The 26148-nt window shown below is 50.7% G+C and overlaps 2 protein-coding genes across 3 annotated transcripts in view; one reads left to right on the top strand and one right to left on the bottom strand.

Annotated features, from left to right (window-relative positions):
* The window catches only part of LOC130383112 (phospholipid-transporting ATPase VD-like), a 57583-nt gene extending 40812 nt beyond the window's left edge, over window positions 1-16771 (bottom strand). Inside the window, exons 1-2 of one of the 2 annotated variants that reach the window (XM_056591163.1) lie at window positions 16343-16771; window positions 13712-14129 (exon numbers count right to left, since the gene is read on the bottom strand). In XM_056591163.1, coding sequence (XP_056447138.1) covers window positions 13712-13989 — 278 coding nt within the window. In that variant the 5' untranslated portion in view covers window positions 13990-14129; window positions 16343-16771. Of the gene's footprint in view, window positions 1-13711; window positions 14130-16342 lie in introns of those variants that run through there. The other variant, XM_056591164.1, reaches the window with a different exon arrangement.
* LOC130383113 (COMM domain-containing protein 8-like) lies at window positions 16721-25760 on the top strand. The gene is made up of 5 exons (XM_056591165.1): window positions 16721-16855; window positions 21379-21534; window positions 21872-22024; window positions 24707-24862; window positions 25511-25760. The coding sequence occupies exons 1-5, from the start codon at window positions 16814-16816 to the stop codon at window positions 25529-25531; spliced, it is 528 nt and encodes a 175-aa protein (XP_056447140.1). The 5' UTR covers window positions 16721-16813; the 3' UTR covers window positions 25532-25760.
* Window positions 25761-26148: the final 388 nt, after the last annotated feature.

Raw genomic sequence — 26148 nt, 5'->3', positions numbered from 1 at the left:
GGCCGTGGCCGTTGGCCGTCGCAACTGTGGCCTGGCCACGGTAGGCTCTTGTAAATACGTCATCACGTCGTAACACGTCATCACCAAGCGTCCGCTGCATGGACCATAATAAAAGCTGTTTCTCAATTCCTAGTACGCGTACTACGTACTCGCGGACTTGGAAGTTCGTACTTGGCAAGTCCGGACTTCAAGGCCCCGTCCACACGAAGCCGAAACAGGCGAAACCGTTAAGGTTTCGATCTATCCGGTTTTGCAGTATCTCCGTAAAGACGGAGTCAAGCGAAACCGGGTAGATCTGTAGAAACCCTGTAGTACACATTCCAGGCCCATAATCAGGGGCGATTCTAGGGAGTGTGGGGGCCCTAGGCAGAGGATTGTTGACGGGGGGGGGGGGGGGGGGGGGGGTATGGATCAATTGTTGACGGGGGGGGGTATGGAGCGATTGTTGACGGGGGGGGGGGTATGGAGCGATTGTTGACGGGGGGGGGTATGATGGAACGATTTTTGGCTCTAGGGGGCCCCCTAGTAGTGGCCCGGGGCCCCAAGCAATTGCGGGGCCCCAGGCAATTGCCTGGTATGCCTAATGGGATGCAGCGCCTCTGCCCATAATGGGCGCTGCTTCTGCTACAGAAATCCTTGTTGTTGTGAGTTCTGAGACTCCGCGGGCTTAACAGTCATTGGCTAGAGGGTCGAGGGGTGGGGCGATGACGTCATGGTTTACGGTTTCAGTCGGTTTCAGGCGTCCACACGAATCCAAAACTAAACCGGGTAGATTTGAAACCACCTCCGTGGGTGGTTTCAGAAGTTTGCGGTTTCGGTCAGCGGATTCGCCGGCTTCGTGTGGACGGGGCCCAAGTACACACTACCGAGGACGGGAGTACGCACCTGCAATTGGAACAGCAGCGGACTCGATGACGTCACCAGCTCAGCTCGTCTGTTAACTGTGCTACGGCCTCATGTAGGCATATAACTACTGAACAATATAAACAAATTATATTAAACAAAACACCAGCTTCTTTAGTTTTAAAATAGTAGGCTATATTAATATTTTGAATGAATATAAATGAAAAGTTATGCGTATTCACAGGCCTGCCTTAACCTGCCATTGGGCCCTGGGCCTGAGAGGTTTCGTAGGCCCCATGAGAGGGGATCTTACAATGAAGATGTGTAACTTTTTTCTGCAGCTCATGATAGGCCCCCCGATCGGCGTAGGCCCTGGGGCTTCAGCCCAGGCAAGCCCGTGCATTAAGGCGGCCTTGCGTATTCACACGGCAAGCCAGCTGTACCCTACATATAAACAATCAGTGGCTTGAAAAAGATTGTATGAGATTGCCGTTTCTCAATTTTCATACACGGCCTATTATTATATTATTGGAGAGTAGGCTATTGATATAAGAATTACGAACGAGCGAGAATATAACACACACACACACACACACACACACACACACACACACGATCAGATGGATCCGACCGGGAATTCCGTTGCGATGGGTTTCCTCCATCAGCGACTTATACAATATAAACTAATTATGTAAAACAAAACCCCTCTTTCATTTTAAAATAGTATGTAAATATGTTGAATAGGCCTCCATCTTTGTTATACTTTTAAAATGTTCCTATATAGCCTATTTTATAGCTTACACACTGATATTTTAAAACAGGAATGCGAAATGCGAAATGCATCCTGGGATATTCAACGGTCCACACAAGTCACCATCGATGCAGGCTCAATATTTCGGTCAATTTAAGAACTCATCAAGAACACTTCCGGGTTTTATGACAGTACTTAGCCTGATGCGTACTTTGAATTGGAACAGTACTTGGGCTACGACTGATGACGTTTCTCAAGAACGCAAGCACACAAGTACAGAAAGGAACGCAAATTGAGAAACGGCCAAAGTCTGCCGCCAGTCAGAGTTTTAACAACAATGGACAACAACACAGAGAACACACCAACAGTTGAACCGCTTGTGTTTACCGTTTAATGGGAAAGAAGGCTCGTCGCCTTTATGGGACTCTCTAGCCGTTTCTCAATTCCTAGCACGCGTACTACGGACTCGATGACTTGCAAGCACGTACTTGGCAAGTCTGTACTTCAAGCACAGACTTGCGAGCACGCGAGTACGTACCTGCAATTTGGAGCAGCAGCGGACTCGATGACGTCACCACCTCTGCTCGTCCGTTAACTGTGTTACGGCCTCATTTAGGCATATACTACTGAACAATATAAACAAATGATATAAAACAAAATCCCAGCCTCTTTCATTTTCAAATAGTATGTAAATATTCTGAATGAATAAAAATTGAAAAGATATGCGTGTCCTGTCATGTGTATGAGCTATACACTGTGGCATCCCGCCCCTGAAGCCTCGGCCTGAACGGGCCCGCGGAACCGTGAAGGACGGGGTGTACCACCCCCACCCACCAGCCGGCGACGGAGAGCACCGGGTCCTTCCCCCCAATCAGCGGGATGGGGGACACCTGGCGGCGGGGAGGAGAAAGGCCCGGAGCCACTACAAGAGAGGCAGAGACAAGCATGGACGGCAGAGGCAGAGAGACGCATGGACTGCAGAGGCTTGAGGCTCACGGAGACCCAAGCGCACCCTTATCCTCTTTGCTATTGAAATAAACGCCGAAAGTCGGCTTAAACCATCCGTTGCCACGTGTTTCACTTACTCCCGGCGCATTCCTCATTCCCGGATACCACATATGGTGGAGAATGCAGGCATCTTGAGCGTTCCCACTACTACTACCCCACCATGCAGAACCCGGACGGAGCCGCGGCGCTGGCTGCCCAGCAACACCAGCGGGAGACCACCGAGAGCCTCGCCCTGCTCCGCGAAGCCGTTCTGCGGCTGACTCAGCACGCCGTCCGTGCTGCGCCGACCGCCGCCCCGACCAGCCGCCTCACGAAGCTGGGACCGGAAGACGACGTGGAGGCTTACCTCGAGGTCTTCGAGCGGACCGCACAGAGGGAAGGCTGGCCAGAGGAGCAGTGGGCGCACATTGTGGCGCCGTTCCTCACCGGACCCGCCCAGCAGGCGAGCCAGGACCTGCCGGCGGACGTCGCCCGCCAGTACCCGGCGCTCAAACAGGCCATACTGGCCTACTACGGCCACAACCTCGCGGCGCGCGCGCAACGCGCGCAGGATTGGCGGTTTGACGCGCAGGGAGCTGTGCGCACCCAGATCGCCCAGCACAGCCGGCTGGTGAAGCGGTGGCTGACAGCGGGAGAGGGCCCCGGCCCGATCGACCGGGTGATCATTGACCACACCCTGCGGCGACTCCCGCCGGACGCCCGCCGCGTGCTGGCCCACCATCACCCTGCCACCGTGGACGACCTGGTCCTCCAGCTGGAGAACTGGCAGGTGGCCCAGCTCCTGAACGCCGGGTCCGCCCCAGCCCCACGGCGCGCCGTGACCGGCCAAGCCCCGAGGGGACCCCCCAGCGGCAACCCGGCTCCCGGCGTCACCCCCCTGAGCGGAGTACCGGAGAACCGGGAGGTGCGGCGCTGCTTCGGGTGCGGCCAGTACGGCCACATCGCTCGCTACTGCCCGAGGGGACGTGATGTGTCGATGCCGTCGGCGTACGCGGACCCGGGGGCGGACCCCACGTGCATGTTGGCGACCTGCTGGACGCGGGGAACCTCTGGGAGTCCGACCATCCCGGCGCGGGTAATGAACCAGGACACGCAGGCCCTCTTGGACACCGGCAGTGCGGTTACCCTCCTTCGCCCCGACCTGGCGGGCGGGAAGGCCGGGGATCCGATGGAGGTGGCCTGCGTCCACGGGGACACCCGGACATACCCCACATGCCACGTGGTAGTCCGCACCACCCATGGGGTATTCACGATCCGGGCGGGGATTGTCCCCCACCTTCCGGTCCCCGTGTTAATCGGAAGGGACTGCCCGATTTTCCACCGGCTGTGGGACCCGACGCGGGAGCTACGGAGCTGGAGAGGCCCTCCCCGCAGAGGGGCGCGGGGGGTTCGGCAGGCCTACGGGGCCACCCGGCGCCCATCGTCCCCGGGGGAGCTGACGGCGGAGGACGAGGGATCGGAGGGGAACGGACCTTCCCCACCGGGGACCCCGGCGCGCACGGCGAGAGGACCCGTCCGGAGCGAGACACCGGAACCTACCCCCGACACCCCGGAGACCCTCACAGCCTCCGAGCAACCAGACCCACCAGAAGACCCGGAGAGCTCCCCCCTTACTGAGTTCTCGGACTTCTTACCAGAGGGGGGGGGAGGCTCGTCCCGACCCGGCCAGTTCGCCACCGCACAGCTCCAGGATGAGGCCCTCAAGCACGCCTGGAGCCACGTCCTGGTTCATGACGGGCAGGCCCGAGACTCGGTGAGTCACACACCACACCCGCACTTCAGCACCAGGGGGGGTCTGTTATATCGGGTAGCCTCCGGGGAGGGGGGAGTGAGGGAACAGTTGGTGGTGCCCCGTTCCTACGTCAGTAAAGTGCTTTTTATGGCCCACACCCACCTCCTGGGGGCCCACCTGGGCATGGACAAGACCCGGGAGCGGGTCCTAGCCAGGTTCTATTGGCCGGGGGTTAAGCGGGATGTTGAGCGCCACTGCCAGGGATGCCCCGAGTGCCAGCGGGTAGCCCCCCGGGCCATCGCTAGACACCCCCTCATTCCCATGCCCATCATCGAGACCCCCTTCGAGCGTTTGGCCTTAGACATCGTGGGCCCCCTTCCCAAGACCAGCCGGGGCCACCGCTATATCCTGGTGCTAGTGGACTACGCCACCCGGTACCCCGAGGCCCTTCCCCTGCGCGCCGCCACCACCAAGGCGGTCGCCCGTGAACTTATGCTCCTCTTCAGCCGGGTGGGGATAGCAAAGGAGGTGCTCACCGATCAGGGGTCGTGCTTCATGTCACGGGTGATGAAGGAGGTCCTCAGGCTCCTGCAGGTGAAGCAGCTCCGGACCTCGGTGTACCACCCCCAGACGGACGGCCTGGTCGAGCGGTTCAACAAGACCCTTAAGCAGATGCTTAAGAAGACCATGCAGGCCGACGGGAAGAATTGGGACCAACTACTACCCCACGTACTGTTCGCGGTACGGGAGGTCCCCCAGGCGTCCACCGGGTTCTCCCCCTTCGAGCTGCTGTACGGGCGGAGGCCCCGCGGGATCCTGGACATCGCCAAGGAGGCCTGGGAGAGCCAGCCGTCCCCCCACCGCACCACCGTGGACCACGTGGAGCAGGTGCGTGACCGCATGGCCCGGGTGTGGCCCATCGTCCGGAGGCACCTCCAGCAAGCGCAGCAGGCCCAGGCGAGGGTCTATAATCGAGGAGCCCAGCTGAGGACCTTTCAGCCAGGGGAACTGGTCCTGGTCCTGGTCCCCACGGCGGAGTGCCGGTTCCTGGCAAAGTGGCAGGGACCCTACGAGGTGGTGGAACGCGTGGGCGAGGTGAACTACCGGGTCCGCCAGCCAGGGAGGCGGAAGCCGACGAATCTATATCACATCAATCTCCTGAAGCAGTGGAGGGGGGGGGAGCCGACACCCGCCGACCCCGCTCCCTTGTCCCTGGCGGCCCGGCAGGAGATCCCGGAGGTGCCGGTGGGGGAGGACCTCAGCCCGGCCCAGAGACACGACCTGGACGAGATCGTCCTCCAGCACCGGGACGTGTTCTCCGACCTGCCGGGGAGGACTGCCGCCACCCACCACGACATCCGGACGGCACCAGGCATAAGGGTAAGGGTTCCGCCCTACAGGATCCCAGAGGCCCGGAGGGAGGCCATACGGGCCGAGGTGCGCCGAATGCTGCAGCTCGGCGTGATAGAGGAGTCACGCAGCGCCTGGTGCAGCCCGGTGGTCCTGGTGCCCAAGCCGGATGGAACCTTCAGGTTCTGTAATGACTTCAGGCGGCTGAACGAGGCATCGGAGTTCGACGCCTACCCCATGCCCCGGGTCGACGAACTTATCGAGCGCCTGGGCCCGGCACGGTACCTGTCGACCCTGGACCTGACCAAGGGGTACTGGCAGGTGCCGTTGACCCGGGCGGCCCGGGAAAAGACGGCGTTCTCCACCCCGGGGGGACTGTACCAGTACACCGTCCTCCCCTTCGGGGTACACGGCGCCCCAGCCACATTCCAGCGGATGATGGACCAGCTCCTGAGGCCCCACCAGGATTACGCGGCGGCATACATCGATGACATCATCATCTACAGCCCCAGCTGGGATATCCACGTCCGCCAGCTAAGGGCCGTGCTGGGAGAGCTGCGGAGGGCGGGCCTCACCGCTAACCCGGCCAAATGTCGCCTCGGGAGAGAGGAGACGACGTACCTGGGGTACCGGGTCGGGAGAGGGACAGTGCGGCCGCAGGAAGGCAAGGTAGCCGCCATACGGGCCTGGCCGCAACCCAGGACCAAGAAGCAGGTGAAGGCGTTCTTGGGGCTGGTGGGCTACTACCAGCGCTTCATTCCCGGGTACGCCACGCTGGCCAGCCCCATGAACGACCTAACCCGTAAGGCCTTACCAGACCGGGTTACCTGGTCAGAGGCGGCGGACCGGGCGTTCAAGACGCTCCGGGAGGCTCTGTGCTCAGAACCGGTACTAATCACACCTGACTTTAACCTCCCTGTGATTGTTCACACAGACGCCTCGGAGGTGGGACTTGGGGGGGTCTTGTCCCAGGTCCGGGCCGGAGAGGAGCACCCGATAACCTACGTCAGCCGGAAGCTCCTCCCCAACGAGCGCAATTACTCCACCGTGGAGAAGGAGGCCCTGGCCATTAAATGGTGCCTGGAAAAGTTGCGATACTACCTCCTGGGGAGGGAGTTCACCTTGGTCACCGACCACGCCCCCCTGAAGTGGATGGCGGGGGCCAAGAACACCAACGCCCGGGTGACACGGTGGTTCCTGGCTCTCCAGGATTTCCGGTTCCGGGTGGACCACCGACCGGGCCGGGAGCATGCCAACGCCGACGCCCTGTCACGTCGGGATGCCTGTCTGGGCGGGTTCCCCGGAGACCAGGGGCTTGAGCAAACGGGGGGGGAGTGTGGCATCCCGCCCCTGAAGCCTCGGCCTGAACGGGCCCGCGGAACCGTGAAGGACGGGGTGTACCACCCCCACCCACCAGCCGGCGACGGAGAGCACCGGGTCCTTCCCCCCAATCAGCGGGATGGGGGACACCTGGCGGCGGGGAGGAGAAAGGCCCGGAGCCACTACAAGAGAGGCAGAGACAAGCATGGACGGCAGAGGCAGAGAGACGCATGGACTGCAGAGGCTTGAGGCTCACGGAGACCCAAGCGCACCCTTATCCTCTTTGCTATTGAAATAAACGCCGAAAGTCGGTTTAAACCATCCGTTGCCACGTGTTTCACTTACTCCCGGCGCATTCCTCATTCCCGGATACCACAACACGCACAACTTTATATATATATATTTATATATTGTAGTGCCGAGAGACGGGAGTCGGAGGCGGAGTATCCAGCACAAAGTTTTAATGAACACAATACAAAAAGACGTTCATTCGTAAAGTCAAAACCGGACTAAACTGGACGGTCGTTCCGTCCGCTAAACGGGTCCGGGAATAAACAACCCCCCCACCCATAGTTCCGTGGGTGAATTATGATAACCACCACACAAGCCCCCCCAGAATTCACCCATAGTCAAAGTCCACGTGACGGAAAGGGGCGACGACCCGACCTCGTCTCGAGCGGATGACAGGGGCCGAGGAAGAGGAAGCAGCAGGCAAGTCGGCGCCGTCCGCCACCCCGGAGGTCCCGGGGGTCAACTAGGTCGCTGGAGTCTCAACGGCCAGCGCGGGGCGCGGCGCAGGCGGACGTCCCCGGCGTGGGGGTTGCGCCACCTCCACCGGTCTGGAAATGTCCACGTTAGCCGGCTTAACCCTATCCCAGGAAACGGTCTCAGGCCTACCCCCGACGTCCACCACCAGGCACTTGTCTCCATGGCTCAAAACCCTGAACGGGCCATCGTAGGGAGGGCGTAGGGGACCACGGTGGGCGTCGTGGCGAATGAAAACATAGTCCACCGTGCGCAGATCGGGGGGCATGCGGAAAGTGGGAGTGCCGTGTTGCGACGTGGGAACAGGCGCGAAAACCTTAGCGGTTTCCAGCAGGGAGGAACGTTGTTTGGCCGCCGACCAGGGGACAGAGGCGTCGGGAATAAAATCGCCTGGCACTCGTAGGGCCTGCCCGTAGACCAGCTCCGCCGAAGAGGACCGCAGGTCCTCCTTAGGGGCGCACCTGAGGCCGAGCATCACCCATGGCAGCCTATCCACCCAGTCGCCGTCCTTCAAGCTGGCCCGTAGGGCTGCCTTCATGGAACGGTGGAAATGTTCGCACAAGCCGTTCGCCTGGGGATGATAGGCGGTAGTGCGGTGCAGCTTGACCCCCAACCCCTCAGCCACCGCGTTTCAGAGTTCCGAGGTGAACTGCGAGCCCCGGTCCGAGGAGAGGTCTGAAGGAGTCCCAAAGCGCGCGACCCAAGTGCCGATGAACGCGCGTGCCACGTCAGAAGCCGACGTCGAGGAGAGGGGAACAGCTTCAGGCCAGCGGGTTGTCCTGTCGACCATGGTGAAGAGGTAGGTGAACCCGTGAGAGGAGGGAAGCGGTCCCACCAGGTCGACGTTGACGTGGTCGAACCTCCTTTCGGGAACAGTAAACTCTCCAAGGGGGGCCTTAATATGGCGGTGCACTTTGGATCGTTGACCGTCAACGCAAGAGCTGACCCAAGCACTAACGTCCTTTCTCAGTCCCTGCCATACAAACCTCTGGGAAACCAATTTCACAGACGGCTTCCTGCCGGGGTGGGAAAGGCCATGCAACGCCTCAAAAACGGGCCGGCGCCAGGACAACGGGACCAGCGGTCGAGGCTGGCCTGTGCAGACGTCGCACCATAGCCTCACGTCCGAGCCGTCAACCGCGACCTCCTCCAGGCGCAATCCCGTGTCCGAATCCCTCAGGGCCTGGACCCCATGGTCGGAGGCCTGGTCCACACTCATGCGGACATAATCCAGGCCCAGTTGGACAGCCCCGATGACCGTTCTCGAGAGGCAGTCTGCGACCACGTTAGATTTGCCAGCAATGTGTCGGATGTCCGTGGTGTACTCGGAGATGTACGCCAGCTGACGCTGCTGGCGGGCCGACCACGGCTCCGCCACCTTGGACATGCAGAACGTCAGAGGCTTGTGATCCACGAAAGCCGCAAACTCCCGCCCTTCCAGGAGGAATCGGAAATGGCGGATCGCCAGCCAGAGTCCAAGGAGTTCCCTGTCGAACGCGCTGTATTTGCGCTCCCTGGGGGTCAACTGGCGACTGAAAAAGGCGAGCGGCTGCCATGCACCATCAACCCATTGCTCGTGCACCGCGCCGACGGCGTAGTCAGACGCGTCGGTGATGGTGATGGGGGCATCATGCGATGGATGGGCCAACATGGCGGCTTCGCCCAAGGCGGCCTTCGTGGCCTCGAACGCCTTCTCCCTCTCCGCCGTCCAGTCGACAGCCTGGTTAGGGGACTTGTCCTTGAGAGCCCCGTACAGTGGGCGCATGACGTGAGCCGCCTGGCGGATGAACCGGTGGTAAAACGTCACCATCCCCAGGAACTCCCGGAGCGCCCGAGCCGTGTGTGGGCGGGGGAAAGCAGAAATTGCCTCCACCTTCGACGGAAGAGGGGCGGCCCCCTCTTTGTTGATGAGATGCCCCAGGAAGTGGATGGAGGACAACCCGAACAGGCACTTTGCCGGGTTGACGATCAGCCCGTGCTGGTCGAGCCTCATGAAGAGGTCGCGTAGGTGACCCTGGTGCTCCTTTTCGGAGGAGCTGGCGACCAGGATGTCGTCCAAATACACGAAAACGAAGGGCATCTCCCTGAGCGCCGAGTCCATTAACCGCTGAAAGGTCTGAGCCGCGTTCCTGAGCCCGAACGGCATACGCAAGAACTCGAACAACCCGAACGGCGTCACCACCGCTGTCTTGGGGATGTCCGAGGGATGCACCGGCACCTGGTGGTAACCGCGCACCAGGTCCACCTTCGAGAAGACCCGCTTGCCCGCCAGGTGTGCTGAGAAGTCCTGGATGTGCGGGATTGGGTAGCGGTCGGGCGTGGTAGCGTCGTTCAGGCGGCGGTAATCCCCACAAGGTCGCCACCCGCCGTCTGGCTTGGGAACGATGTGGAGTGGTGAGGCCCAGGGGCTGTCCGAGCGGCGGATGATGCCCAGGCGCTCCATGTTGGCGAACTCCGACTTAGCGACTTTCAGCCTGTCGGGGTTGAGTCGTCGGGCCCTAGCGTAGACGGGTGGACCCTTGGTGTCTATATGATGCTCTACACCATGTTTCGCCGTGACCGCGGAAAAGGTAGGTCGGGTTATACCGGGGAACTCCCTGAGCAGGCGTTGATATTCGTCCCCCTCTGAGAGGGAGCTGGAGAGCCCGCCGTAAGCCGCCCGACCGCGGGCACATTCAAACGATGAGAACGTCCGTGCGTCCACCAGGCGGTTGTTTTTCACGTCCACAAGCAGATTGTGCGCACAAAGGAAATCCGCGCCGAGGAGGGGAAAGGAGATGTCGGCCGTGACAAAATCCCACCTGAATCGCTGGCCTCCAAAGCACAGGTCCGCGGTCTTTGTACCATACGTGCGGATGGGTGTGTCGTTAGCGGACCTCAACTGTGGACCGTGGACGCCAGGGGCCGTGTCCTCCACCGTAGCCGGCAGGACGCTCCTCTGAGCCCCGGTGTCGCAAAGAAACTCGCGGCCGGAGAGGGCGTCCCTGATGAACAATAGCCGGGTTGACGTGCCTGCACTCACGGCCACTAAAGAGTGGCAAGCCTTGGCGTTTCCCGTCGGCTTGAAGTTGCACGGGGACCGGCACCTCTTTGACTTAGCGCCGAAACGTGCGTGGAAATAGCACATACCATTGCTGGCACTGCCATCTGTTGGTCAGCCTGTCCCTGTCCGGTGGGTAGGCACTGCGTGTTGGGGCTAGCACTTTGGGTGCGAAACTCTGAGCAGCCAGGAAAAAACTGTCGGCTTCCTCCGCCAACGCGCGTGGCTCAGTAATCCTCGTGCCCGCGAGCGCCGTCCGGACCTGGGGTGGCATGTGTTGGAGGAACAGCTCCATGAAGAGGAAGTTAGGTTCTTCAGCACCCAGCAGGTTGAGCATCATCTCCATATGTTCAGAGGGTTTGCTGTCCCCGAGGCCCCGAATAGCCAACAAGCGTTGGGCCCGCTCTGACTGTGACAGCCCAAAAGTCTTCAATAGGAAGGCTTTGAGGTCCCTGTACTTGCCGTGGTCCGGGGGATTCGCTATGAAATTCGCCGCCCGGGTCGCAGTGGATCTCCCCAGCGCCGACACGACGTGGTAGTAGCGTGTGGTGTCGTCCGTGACGTCACGGATCGCGAACTGCGCCTCTGTCTGCGCGAACCACGCCGTCGGTGAAAACTCCCAGAACTCCGGCAACTTAATAAAAGCATTATTCGCCATGTTCGTTTTGGTCTCTGAAGCTTCAGCGAGACCTTCGACGGGGTCACCAGTGTAGTGCCGAGAGACGGGAGTCGGAGGCGGAGTATCCAGCACAAAGTTTTAATGAACACAATACAAAAAGACGTTAATTCGTAAAGTCAAAACCGGACTAAACTGGACGGTCGTTCCGTCCGCTAAACGGGTCCGGGAATAAACACCCCCCCCACCCATAGTTCCGTGGGTGAATTATGATAACCACCACAATATCATCTTATATTATTATTATTATATTATATATTTATATAAATATATATATAAATTAAGAGTAACTTAAGCTACAGTTGTGCGTCTTCTCCATATTGTCCGCCATCGTACTGCTGCGAGTGCGAAATGCATCCTGGGATTTATAGGGGTTGCAAGTACACACGAGCCACCTTCGATGCATGCTCGGTGAAACGGCGAGATCGAGCACGCATCAAGAACACTTCCGGGTTTTACGACAGTACTCGCTTGATGCGTGCTTCGAATTGGAACATTGCTCGGGCAATGACTGATGAAGTTTCACGAGTCCACGAGCACACGAGCACGCACAAGTACGCGAATTGAGAAACGTCTTCTAAATCGACGCCACTTCGACCTGGGAGGGACTTTACGTCCTACGTCACTCGCTATGGGTGTGCATGTGTGCGCGTAGCCGTTTGTCTCAGTGATCTGTGCACGAACTCCCTTGCACTACAGGATTACGAGCGTCAGTGTCGTACGCGATGGAGGGTGGGTGACATTCCTACAGTCTGTGATGATAGGCTATATTTCTACAAATGACTTACTATAACTAGCGATTAACATGACGAAACAACACGAACTAAGCTAACATTAGACTATTGCCATACCAGATAATGCCATACCAGCTAACCCTAACTATTTCTATTAAACTCTGAACCATTTTGCAACAGGCAACTGTGTGTTGGTGTGTCTTATTGCTTCCAACGTCGGCGTCTGCATCTTTCCCACTCCTGGCTAATAGTTTCAGCTTTTGTACTGTATATAAGAAATGATCACCCTGTACCACACTGCTGACTTGTTGATGTTTTGTGAGCACTCACGCATTTCTCTAGGTATCTTAAGTTTCCTACTGGAGTCATCAAATTTTGGACTTTGTTATTGTAAGAAATATTGTGTTGCAAAAACACTTTGTCTTACCCTTAGCGTTACCCTAACCTTAACCCCAGTAACATTTCTTCATCATAAACTACAAGTTACGCAAAATGGCATACAAACATCCAGTCCAATATGAAAGAAAAAAGCTAGCTTCATTAAGGAATCTAACCCCTTATCCCCGCGTTAATGAGTTGTTCTCTGACCACTAACCAATCAGGTCTTAGTACATGCGATTCAAGAGTTAACCACTTGACAATCTTTAAACTTCGGTTGCCTAGAAATTGTAAAGACAGTGATGTGTGTACATTGTGCGAGTATCCGTCACTCGCGATGTGTGTGCAGTCCAAAATGAAAGAAACCTTGCATCACTAGGGAATCGAACCTCCAATCATCAGTTGGTCATTGGTAACTAACTGTAAACAAAGAGATTGCATTTTGTTTAACTGCTAACTAACAAACGGGTTTATGCGTTCACTGAACAAAGATTATGGAAATAAAAGACCACTTTTCCATCAGAAAAATCATCAGAACCGTTATTACCAACCCATAGACACTAAAAGCCAAAACCATTCTTAAATGCACACCCATCGCGAGTGACGGCTACGCGCACACATGCACACCCATAGCGAGTGACGTAGGACGCAAAGTCCCGCCCAGGTCGAAGTGGCGTCGATTTAGAGAGTCCCTCGCCTTTATTATGTCCGTGGTCGTCGCATGGACTATACGTCATCCAGCTCAGGTTGCGTAGCCGTGCTTGTGCGCGTGTCGGCTCATTAGCATCTGAAACGTAGCGGCCCGTACCGTAGCAGCACACCTCTCCCAAGTGGCCAAATTGGCCTGGCCTGGCCAGACTGGCCACACTCACACTGGCAGATTTGAGCACGGTTAGGTATGAAAACGGCCACGGCCACAGCCAGATGGCCTAGTGTGAGTGCACCCTTAGCGTTTGACTTTTCATAGATTTTCATATAGATTTTATGGTCCAGTATTTCACTCCTATATTGTATTGCCGGTGTTTTATTTACTTAAGTGTCTCAAAAAGCAATTTCTTTATACAATGTAGAGTAGACTTTTCAGGCTTCAACTAAAATTTTATAAATGGATAACCTGCGAAATTGCTGGAAGAGGTTGATTGGGATGAAGGTCAGCAGGCTGTACTTGGTGGTGCGGATGGCGTTGCCCTGGTACTCCCTGGATATGGCCCGGTACTCGGCCTGGTAGGGCCCGCGCCGGGCGATCACCGTCCTCCGCTTCCCACTCAGCCTGCACGTCACGGGGCAGCCGCCCGCCCCAAGCGGCCCATCAGGGGCTGAGTACCAGCCGCGAGCTCCGCCCTGATCCACCATCTGCTGACAGCGCTGCCCGAGCCAATGGAGGCGCTCCATGATGAGCCTCTTCACTTCAGTGGGGATATCCCCACCAGGCGTTACCGTGGGGCGTGGCCGCTGCTCCACTTCCCCCCCCCCCCCCCCCCCCCCCCCCTCTCAGTGATGGATGGCTAAGGAGATTTCACATGGCTGTCATCCTATGAAAACAGGACACACAGACAACAGTGGGGTAATTCGCTGCTGATTGATTGTGTACATGATGCACATATCCAAAATAATGAAATACTTTCAAGATAAAAAATGATAATAAAATATCTTATAAGAAATGTATTCTATACGAGTCATGTGACAAATGTATTAGCCTAGCCAGATAGAAAAAGAAGTACACCATAGAAACAAATATTCAAGCCAAGTTACTACAAACATAAGGTCACAAAACCTATAACCTCATGGTATGAAGATAAAAGCTATTAGCCTACTTCAGCTTTATAAGCAAGCCTTTGAGGAGTCGTATTACTTTGTGTATTACACGGCTCTTCTCAATGCTGTGGAACGCTCCTTCACTTGCATGGGCCTTCACAACTTCCAGCGGTGAATTATTTTTTTGATCATTCACCGTTGCTAAGCATATAATGACCGCTGTCGACGAAAGTGGATTTCTTTGCCGTCTTTCGTAGCACTCCGCAAATAGTCCGGTAACTTATCAACCCCAGCATACTCGGTTGCTAAGCGACGACAACGTCTTTGGCGGACTATTTCTCTGCTGATCAACACTACGAATGCAATTAAATCGTAAAAAGACACACCGTATGAAGTTATTTTTTCGTTTTGGCAATTAGCAGTGTAATATGCGGGATGAGGTAGGCGGCCTATAGAAGCATCAAGCAGCGCATCAACTTCAAAATACTCCTCCTCACCTTCAAAGCTCTTCACCACCTAGCCCCCCCCTACCTGTCTGACCTCCTCCTCCCCCACCGCCCCTCCCGAGCCACCCGTTCCTCCTCCACTCTCACCCTGACTACACCAACATCCCGATTAAAAACTTTTGGCGACAGAGCATTCTCACGCACAGCACCCCGACTCTGGAATTCCCTCCCCCAATCGGTTCGCCACTCTCCCTCACTCACAACATTCAAGTCCCGCCTCAAAACATACCTCTTCACCCAAGCCTATGATCTTCTCTATCCCTAGCCACCATTACCCAACTGCCTACACTTCTACCCCCTGTTACATCTCAATAACTCTGTTTTTTTTCTGCCTGTGCTGTGTATGCTTGTGTTGTCCCCCCTGTCTGTAATACCCCCCCCCCTCTATGACTTTGTAATCTGCGACTTTGGGTATCTGAAAAGCGCAATATAAAATAAAGATATTATTATTATTATTAGAACGTCGCCGGTCATTATCGAAAATAAGCACCTTCAGGGCGAAGCAAGACACCTCCAATTCGGGTCGGTGTCCGGTTCGCCCTGTTGCGGCTTTTTTCCCCGATAATGACCGGCGTTCTAAACATTGTCCCCTCACATAGTCGACCCCCCTGAAACAGTCGGTCTTTTACTCTAACCTGACTGTATTTGAATTTGTCATGTCTTCAGAAATGTGTATATTTGGTGTACGTGTTTATTTTATGACATTTCTCTTAGATGGCGCCATATTAAATCCACAAAATACTATTTAAAAAACTAATTCATCAACAATACTAAATATTAAGATGGTTGCATCCCTATATAAACATCCCTATATATATGTGCCTTTCTGGCTATGCAAATTAGTTGGCCAATTTTTTGCACATACGAGGGAGATATCCAACATCGACGTCAATGACAACATCTAACAATGTCTCTGCTCTGGGAGGAAAACCTTATCCCTCTGGTAGTGTCCATGTGGAGGTATAATATAATGATGACTCACATAGTTCATACGAAGGTATGCCTGAAGTATATAGGAAGGTATGCCTGCAGTAGATATGAAGGTATGCCTGCAGTAGATATGAAGGTATGCCTGGAGTAGATATGAATGAATGCCACAATTCCGACCATGGCAGAAAACGACCGGTTACCTGATAATAGGTAGGCCTACCGCCTTTTGATGGCCACACCCATTTTCGCCTAAATCCATATTAGGGAATACGTCTATAACATTGAGGGTTTAGAATACTATAGTTTATATGATGGATACTTATTGTAGTTCTCGACGTTATTCATTTATAGTTAATGCTTCATACTTCATAAATCAACTATGCCGTCTTTCATGTGCATTCAAGTAATATTAGTATTAAGTAAAGTCATAAGTTGTAGGCTACGGTCATTCATTCACCAGTGTTAAAGGCCAAGTCTATGCAAAAAAAAATAGGACAGCACTTTGTCATCCTCATGCGTCGGACAAAAAGCAAAAACACTGAAACAGAACTCACCGTGCTCGGTGTGCGAGGACGTGGATTCATCTGTGAGAGTTTCTTAGTTGTTTTTAACACGTTAAATGTCCATACGGTAGGCTACTTAGAGAACTAGGATCTAGTGTACAGCTCTAGTGTTTCTACTGTACACAGGGACCAACACCCATTGCAAACAAAGCGGAGTGCTCTCACTTTCACTCTTTCATCCCAATCACCTGTCTGCGCTCATCATACCATCACATTTATAAGTGTCCCAAATGAACACTTAGTGTTCCAACTAGCACTAAAATATAATATAAAGAAAATATAATACTATCTCAGTCAGCCTCCGCCCTAAATGGATAATTCATCTTGTTTCTGAAACCTTATCTTTGTACCATAATCCATCGTACGGTCACCAGGAACCCGTGCTGTCACATGGTCACAGTCACCTGATCACAGTCACGTGTGCTCGCAGTCACATGACCGAAGGCGGACCTAAAGGAAACCATGCTGTCCCTGAAGAAGGTTCCGACCGCAGAATGTCACCGTGTGAGTATTATTATTATATTATAAGTTGTTATGTATCCCTGATTATGATAGTTTTAGAGACAATTATGACACAACCAACAGACGCCATTCCCTCCATGCAGTGCATTATATAAGTATTACAATTAAGTAGTTTTAATTTGGACTTGGACTTAGTATCAAAATATAAATTGAATCTGACTGTTTTCAATGACGATAAACTCACCGATGTTGAACCTTTACGGACAGCCCGGGTCGTTCTCTTTGTGTCGACGTGCCTTTTGGTTCTGAAGGGATCAATGATCGATGTGTTTGATCAACTGTCAACGCTTGAGACATATCGATATGTCTTCATCTATATAGGGCATTATGCTGAAGGAATTATACTCTAAAATCCTGTTATCATGTCCTAAATAAATCTATAAATAATAAATATTAATATGGTGAAAAAAGTAAGATGACGTTATCTGGTAGGCTACAACAGGGAGGCTCTGAGGGGGGGGGGTATTCCATTTATTAAAGTTAATGGAATCGAATTAATGGCATAGCACGACTGTTAAAGGGGACCTATTATGCATTTTTTACTTTTATGACCTATAAACGTTGTTATAATGATTGATAGTCATGTTTAACCATACTAAAGTGTCAAATAATGACCTACATGCATTTCGACGTACTCCCTGCTGAGAGTCTGAGGTGGCTGTGCAGAGTTTGCGATGCACTTGTTCACATTACCGGGAAATCATCTACGTAGAGGCACTCCTGCCAAGACCCATATGCCTGGTCAAATGGGTATGCGCGCTTCAAGGAAGGTAACCAATCACAACGGAGTTGGGTTGGCAGGAGGGGGGTATGGAGTTAGAATCATGCCAAAACCCCACACGCACACAAAACGTGTTTTACTCACGCACAATGATTCACACACACGCTCAGTGTGGTTTGCAAATACAAAACATCATTCACAAACTAATGCATTTTGCTTCAGAAACAAATACAGTATGTTTTACGCAAAGTAAAAAAAAAAATCCTTCAAGTACACAAAACAATTCTACAAGTCGGAACACTGAAAGCTGCGCGTGGATCGGAAGGCATTTGCGCACGGATCAGCAAGGCGGAAAATTAGTGCCAAAAGTCACGTGACAAACACATGTCCTGTGATTCACACTACACAACAACAGGTGGCGTTGTTCTTGCCAAACGGCACGGATTCCGTACGGTTTCCGTGCGGTTTAGCACTATTACCGCGCCATTCTAGGGCTAGTTAGTGGCCTTCTTGGCTTTCCATAGAATCCACGCACGGTTGGCCGGCATCAAATAAAGATTTTGGGGAGAAAAAAAGATCGTCCTGGCGGCCTTAAACTGACTCAACAGCGCCACCTGCTGTTGTGTAGTGTGAATCACAGGGCATTTGTTTGTCACGTGACTTTTGGCACTAATTTTCCGCCTTGCTGATCCGTGCGCAAATGCCTTCCGATCCACGCGCAGCTTTCAGTGTTCCGTACTTGTAGAATTGTTTTGTGTACTTAGGATTTCATTTTGTACTTTGTGTAAAACATACTGTATTTGTTTCTGAAGCAAAATTCATTAGTTTGTGAATGATGTGTTGTATTTGCAAACCACACTGAGCGTGTGTGTGAATCATTGTGCGTGAGTAAAACACGTTTTGTGTGCGTGTGAATCGTTATGCGTGAGCAAAACACGTTTTGCGTGTGTGCGGGGTTTTGGCATGATTCTCAATAGGGGGGCGAGGTAGCCTGGCTCCGCCCGCCTAAGTACTTCCGCTCAATTTGAATTTCCCTTCAGTAATATATGGAGGTAGATTTGTGTCTTTATTATGCAATCAAAAATAATAGGTTTGAGAGCAAAACTTTCCACACTGCAATCAAAAAATAGATTTGAGAGCAAAACTATCGACACTGCAATCAAAAAATGTTTTATTGCAAGATAAATTAATGTGATAAAAAAAATATTAATGGGAATCCAAAAGTTTTGTTTGCAAACCCAAAAGTTTTGTTTGCAAATCCAATAGTTTTGTTTGCGAATCCAAAAGTTTTGTTTGCGAATCAAAAAGCTTTGTTTGCGAATCCTAAAGTTTTGCTTGCGAATCCAAAAGCTTTGCTTGCTGTTGAGCTGAATCTCGTGGGCGGGACCTATACGCCGAAAGATGTAAGACACGTCTCTATTGGCCAGTCTCGATCGGAGTGACAGCTTGGCAACATCCACAGTTAGTAACGAGAGAGGGAGTTCTATTTCATGTAGGCTACGCCGTCTAGGCTTCGCCTTATGGGCTTGTCCCGTGCGCGCGCTTGCGCGCCCTGAAAATCCCGTAGGCCTCCCTGTCAGCCGACAAGGAGACCATGGCAGAGGAGAGCAGGGCGATGTTGTTGACCGCCGCCGCGGATTGAGAGGCACAAACGCCCTGTCCGTCAGGCCGACAATCTGCTTCTGGAGGCGGTCGGGGGGCAGCGACTTTTCGGATGTTGCCAAGCTGTCACTCCGATCAAGACTGGCCAATAGAGACGTGTCTTACATCTTTCGGCGTAGGTCCCGCCCACGAGATTCAGCTCAACAGCAAGCAAAGCTTTTGGATTCGCAAGCAAAACTTTAGGATTCGCAAACAAAGCTTTTTGATTCGCAAACAAAACTTTTGGATTCGCAAACAAAACTTTTAGATTTGCAAACAAAACTTTTGGGTTTGCAAACAAAACTTTTGGATTCCCATTAATATTTTTTTTATCACATTAATTTATCTTGCAATAAAACATTTTTTGATTGCAGTGTCGATAGTTTTGCTCTCAAATAAATTTTTTGATTGCAGTGTGGAAAGTTTTGCTCTCAAACCTATTATTTTTGATTGCATAATAAAGACACAAATCTACCTCCATAGTACTAGGGCCGTGTTCCAATACCCGTACTGTCCGTACTGCGTACTCAAAATTTGAGTACGCAGTACGTTCCAATTCAGATCCGGCGAAAAGAAGTATACTTCAAGGACCCGGATGCCGTACTCAAAATGGGCTAATCGTGAAGTGTGGATCGAAGGACACTCTCCGTACTCAACGGCAGCCATCTTAGCTACGTAGCGGAAGTGGCGGAGCCAGGCTGAGCCAAAGTCGGCGCATTTTCCACATAGCCTGCATTAATAGAGTCATTTTGTAGTTTTTATAGGTTTTTATAGCTGCAAGGCGTAAAGAGTTCACCGTTCAAAGCGGGATGTTTATTGCGGGGGAGGAGCCGCGGCGGCAGTCGTGGTCGTCATTTCCAGTAAGTGCACCACAGAGTACTTGATTTGGAACAGCACTCACATCTGAAAAATTAGCGTACTCAAGTGAGTACGGATAGTGCAGATAGTGTACTTCCTTTAAGTGTACTCATGGAAGTACGGGTATTGGAACACAGCCTGGGTCTGGACCTGCTGTATGTAATTTGGTTTTCTGGTGCCGCCATCAGCGAACAGAGGGCGTGTCTGAGAACAATGACGATAAAGTCGTACGCCAGTTTGAGTTGTTGTTGTAGGTCGGTAGTTGATTTACAATGTGCAATCTTTCCCTGATAAATTAAATTTGACGAACAAAACCTGCAGCTGTCGTTGACGGACATTTTCGTGCAGACACGCAAGGTGTTTGGTTTGTGTACAACCTGCGCGTGATTCCCGGCGCATGACATACGTCACAACCAAACGTTAGCGATTGGTTATGGCAGATCCAGAGTGGCACTGGGCAGATCCAATCATTTTAAACTTCAACAGACGCCCGCCTTCAAGTGAGTTAACGTTTGTCAATTGATTAGGTCCAGACTCTCTGTACAAATGAAATGAAATGAAGTGAAGTACGAGAGTCTGGTAGAACCAGGCTAGGGGCGAGGGGGCAGAGAAGGACGAAACCGAGCGTTGACAGAGAATGCTGAAAGCGCCCAGATGAGAGGAAGAGTTACCCGAAAATCTACATCGTTTTTTGTGTATGGTTAAACATGACTATCAATCATTATAACAACGTTTATAGGTCATAAAAGTCGAAAAAGCATAATAGGTCCCCTTTAAACAATAAAACATGGAGTCAAAAGCACATGGCTGTGCCTGCCTCTAGCTCCAGGAGCCAATGCATAAGATTCAAGCATGGAGGCAGATTTATATCGTTTTGCCATATAATTGTAACTGATGGTATGAATGTTCTTCAGTTGAACGCGTCAGAAAATAAAGATAGAAAGCAGCGTTAAAGTAAATGTAGGGTTGTATGAGGTGTTTGGTCAAAATGAGCACCGGGTTGTTTATTCACTTACAACATACCGGTTAATCAAGCAGCACACTATTTTGTTCTTTGTTGTCTGTTGCTTTATAGCTTCTTGCAAGGTATTCGTAACGAAATAACAAAATAAAGCAATAACAAATTCTCCCACTGAAACTGATTATTGTAAATGTGTGAGCACTGCTCCACTGTGATGTCAATGGACCGTTTGACATCCGATCTAAATCGCTTTTGTTGAACGATGGAGTGTGCCGTGTTAAATATGAAACAATGACATACAATGAAGGGCTCTCCCTGATCCAGCTCTGTCACAGAGTGGTGGACGAGATCTGCAGGGGTGAACCTCCGAGCCTGGTGGACTACAGTGATACCTGGAGCCTGGTGGAGTGGCTGGACCTGAAGGACTGCCTGACGTCTCTCCTCCTGAAGATGGTGGGGGACGGGTCCTCTGATGAACAGGTGAAGTAACCATGCAGTTATTTAAGTGCAGTAGCCATGTGAAATGGGGTGATATTTGGACGTTTGGAAGGTTCCAGTTGTGTACTTCTAGTTTGACACATTCTGAGGGATTGCATTTAACCTCTGTGATGAAATGTTGTTACCTTCATGAAAATCAGTTTCAATCCATCCAATCTGAGATATTTGTTCTTGCCAGTGTGTCCTGTTCTATCAGATGTTCAGTATGGTGGGATAATGAATCAGGCTATAGAGGAGTGTTTCTTACCATCCCGCTGTGAGGCTTCATGGAGAGCCATAAACCAGCAGTAACCCGACCCCTTTCACCTTCATGGTGTAGGTGTTGGCGGGGCTGAGCGACGTGGGCCCTGGCTACGGTAAGGCTGTCCTGAGTGTGCTGGAGGCCCGGCGAGAGGAGCTCCGAAAGGCTCTGCTCCAGAGGACCCACCTGATGTCCAGCGCCAATCTGCAGGACTTTGACTGGCAGTTAAAGGTACCTCACCACCCAACCTCTTTCCCTGCTGCTTTAGGAAGGCCTCATTCTCCCTGCTGCGCTCAGTGAAGCTGTTTCCATCTTCAGGCCCTTCTGTCCATCCTTCTGTCCACTCGACCGCGGGGTCCTCTCAGAAACAAGGGTCAATCGATCGTTTTGATTCATGTCTGCTACCAATCTAAGATCAAAAGGCGCCCGTGACATTACCAAAGGGTGCAGGGTGACCATTGTTTCTGAAACGCTCTATTTCTGCTCCTCTTGTACGGCCCTCAAACACAGGACGGACGTGAGAAAGCGTGCAGTGTGCTATTCAGTCAGGGGGATCAAACCGTTGGAATTGCTACTTTTACTTGACATTTAGGGCATTGAGCAAGCGCTTTTCCCCGGGGCGACTTACAATAAATACTTTTGTCAGAAGAAGGAGAAGCAACAATATATCTCTGTCGGTACAGTAAGGATGTTCATAGAACCAAGTGCCAAGCACTAACAATCGCATTCCTGCATACAACAAAGATAGCTAGGACAAGATGCTACACAATGCTAAGTACTACTACTTTAAGTGCCAGGACGTACAACATACCATGTCAAACCGACCTTTTATCAAAATAGATTCTCAAAATGTTTTCTGCCAAACGCAATCAGCATTAGCCTGGCTCCGCCCGCCTAAGTACTTCCCCTCAATTTTAATTTGGGGGTCTGCGGTATGTTAATGGATTTTCTCCGTCCGAATTTTCTGCGTCCCATCGGCAAACAGAAGGAGTGGCTGAGAACAATGACGTTAAAGTCAGCTCTCGTTGACGGACATCTTCACGCCGGTGTTTGGTTTGTTTTAGCCAGCTTGCAACGTGATTCCCAGCATAACGTTAGCGATTGGTTATGGTAGATACGGAGTGGCACTGGGCAGATCCAATAGTTTTAAACTTCAACAGACACCCTTCAAGTGAGTTAGTTTGTCAATTGAGTAGGTCCAGACTCTCTGTGCAAATTAAATGAAGTACGAGTCTGGTAGGACCAGGCTAATTCAGCATGGCATCGCCTGGGAAATGAACATACAAGTACTTTCCAAAATGCCCTCTCAAAGACCAGAGTTTTATGTGGCCACATTATTTTCAAGGCAGGAGAGGCAGAACAAGGGACAAATGTTATTGGTTCTGAATGGTTTGATCTCCCAGAGTGGTGTTTTTATGGGATATGTTCCCTACCGCCATTACTTCACAAAACATGGCTTGGTTTTCTTTTTTTAAATCCGATGATTTTATGACTTGTTTTGCTGCTCTTGTTAAGCACATTGTTAAGTGCTAAACAAATAAAGATTATAGATGACATAGTGTATCATTCATACATAGCCACTTACACATTTACATATATTTTTTATTTATCTTTCTATATTTTATTTACTTACTCAAAGGAAAAGGCAACGTAAGCATTTCGCTACATATTATTGGGCATGATTGTGTATGTCTTAATTATAATAATTAATAATCTATTTTTATGTAACCTAGATATTTTTGTTAATGAAAATATCTTATCAATTGGCTACAGCCACAATTTATTTGCATTCGATCCTAATTTGTACTTAATAAAGATCCAACAAAAGACATTTCAACTCCTTGAAATTAAGGATTGTCCCTTACATAATACCCTACTTTTAATGCTGAATTATATTTTCATATATTTTTTACAGTCTAATGTGTTCACACTCAGAAACAAGCCCCACTATCTGTCTCTGTTGTTTGTGTCTTATATTCCAGTCAGCTTGTCCAAGCCCTTTCTGGGAGACAAGGCTCCCAGTTGTGTCCATTATCATAATGTCCAATCGTGGTTATTCTAGATTGCTAATATCCGATCGCCAGGGGGCGGCTGGAGGAGCAGATGGGGAGAATAACGTCAATTTAAAGCAATACAGTTAAAGTTACATGGATAAACATTTTTAAAATCAGTGTACATTTGATTTGAAAAAGGAAATGTAAAACATTGAATAGTAATGTCTCTGATCAAATAGCTCAATCTTTTTTTAAAGCATGTCTGTCTGACAATATCACAGCAGCATGTTCCGTTCAACATTATTATCCTATCCTTAACATCACAATACAAATCATTTCCATAACGTTAACTACTCATATGGAGCGTAGAGCAAAGTTTTGATGAGCAGCAGGCATATGGAGAACGGTGATACAGGCTGTCCATGGAAAAGAGACGGCTGACTGGTTTAGAAACGCACTCGTCACTGGTTGATTAACGAATTAATCACCGATCCATTAATCGGTGGACGTTCTGCTCCATCAGAAACCTCTAGATTCTAGAGATCTGATATTACCCCTACAAACAGTAATGTTGGGGCACAGCTTCTAGAGATCTGATATTCACCTACACACAGAGCACACGCAAACTGGATCTGACCGTAGCTCTCCTCCTGCCTATCATTTCACCGTCCACTCTTCTAACATAAGCATTGTTCGAGTACCGCTGTCAATGTCTACTGCTCATGCACTGGTGTGTTACATTCAACAACCTTGTGAAGGCTTTTGTTTAGTTTATATACATTATAATTGTTTTAGTATTTATTTCATTCAGAAATGTTTCTGAGAAGTAAGTGAGAGAAAGGGCAGGAAATTAATTGAAGAATTCTCCATCTCTGACTCCCAGCTTTGTGTTGTGTTGTCTTTGTGTTATCCTCTGCAGTTAGCCTTGTCCAGTGATAAGATTTCATCACTCCAGACGCCGCTTCTCAATCTCAGCCTGTATGTGCGAGAGGAGGGAGCACTCCGGTCCGTTGCCATAGAGATGGGCAGGGAGGAGTTGAACACACTAATCAGCTCCCTAGAAGCTGCCAACAAGGTTGTGTGTGTGTGTGTGTGTGTGTGTGTGTGTGTGTGTGTGTGTGTGTGTGTGTGTGTGTGTGTGTGTGTGTGTGTGTGTGTGTGTGTGTGTGTGTGTGTGTGTGTGTGTGTGTGTGTGTGTGTGTGCCTGATTGTCACGTATCATGCTTTTGATTCCTTCAAATATATGATTCCCTCACTCCTCCACATGACTCCCTAACTCAAAATACAAAATTCAAGCAAAGATCCTTCTTTAGAATGACCTTGAATATTCACTTCAATATTATCTTAAATGTTACCTCTGTTCTGCTTTTGATTGTCGCCATTGGGAGATAGAAAATTGTTAACTGGTTGGACAGCACCAAATTCAATACTGTGAAATATGTCTAAACAGGATGAACACCATAGCTCTTCTGCTATATAATGTAGAAAATCAAGATTCAGCAATGTCTGTGCTCGTCACTGGCATGCGTGCAGTTCCACACAGCAACACATTTTGACATTTTCTCAGAGATATGTTGTACAAGTTTGAGCCATATTATGCCATAAAAACATCTGCTGTGTAGTTCTGTAACGCCTTTATCCACTAGATGGCAGAGGGGGGTTTTGAGATTTCTGCTTTAAACGTCCATAGACACTGCTGATGTTACACTCTTCGCCTTTGCAGGTAGTGCTGCAGCTGAAATAATATACATCACACTCCGGTTCTCTGGCCAAAGGAACAGGCTGGGACGTCATCATTGTGAAATTAGCTACACTGATTTCTGTCAAAGTACATTGTCAGATTATATTGAGAATATTAGATAAATGTTTATGCTCACAAATTAGTAGTCTGAGAACCGTTTCTGCATAAGGCTCTCTTTAACTTCTAAGCATTCCCCTGCAATATACTTTGTGCAATAAATGTGTAGAAAGAATCCTTGCATTTTAATTATTTTATTAATAACTATTGCCATATCTTGGATAAATAATATTCACACTTACATTTATTAACATTGCATGTTATTCAACATGTTATTAAGGATGTTGGTGACTGAAGCTTTTGTGGAAGATGGCAGACCATAACCAATGTTGGGGTGAATATATTTTAAGAATATTTAAAGTCTGGTATGGTTGGTGTGCACTTTTGTGACAACAATGAATTTAAGTATTTATGGGCAATTAGTATGGAGTGAAATATGGGACTCAATTATTAAAACCTATGTCATAAGTTTCGCATGTAAAACAAAAAAATCTAAACTGATAAACTGAAAAAAAAACTTGAACTTAGTTTCTTTAATGAAATATTTACTTTAAGTATTGTTA

This window comes from Gadus chalcogrammus, chromosome 5, assembly GCF_026213295.1.
Source record: "Gadus chalcogrammus isolate NIFS_2021 chromosome 5, NIFS_Gcha_1.0, whole genome shotgun sequence".
In the NCBI taxonomy this organism is placed as follows: Eukaryota; Metazoa; Chordata; class Actinopteri; order Gadiformes; family Gadidae; genus Gadus; species Gadus chalcogrammus.
Note: the sequence above shows the minus strand (reverse complement) of the source record. Positions and strands in the feature narration are given on the sequence as shown.

What these genes read in the sequence shown, in the direction of transcription:
- LOC130383113 (XM_056591165.1), top strand. Translation starts at nt 16,814, where the DNA reads ATGCTGTCCCTGAAGAAGGTTCCGACCGCAGAATGTCACCGT. An exon ending in CGACCGCAGAATGTCACCGT is followed by an intron (nt 16,856 to 21,378) that starts GTGAGTATTATT and finishes TCCCTGATCCAG; the next exon opens with CTCTGTCACAGAGTGGTGGA. An exon ending in ACTTTGACTGGCAGTTAAAG is followed by an intron (nt 22,025 to 24,706) that starts GTACCTCACCAC and finishes TATCCTCTGCAG; the next exon opens with TTAGCCTTGTCCAGTGATAA.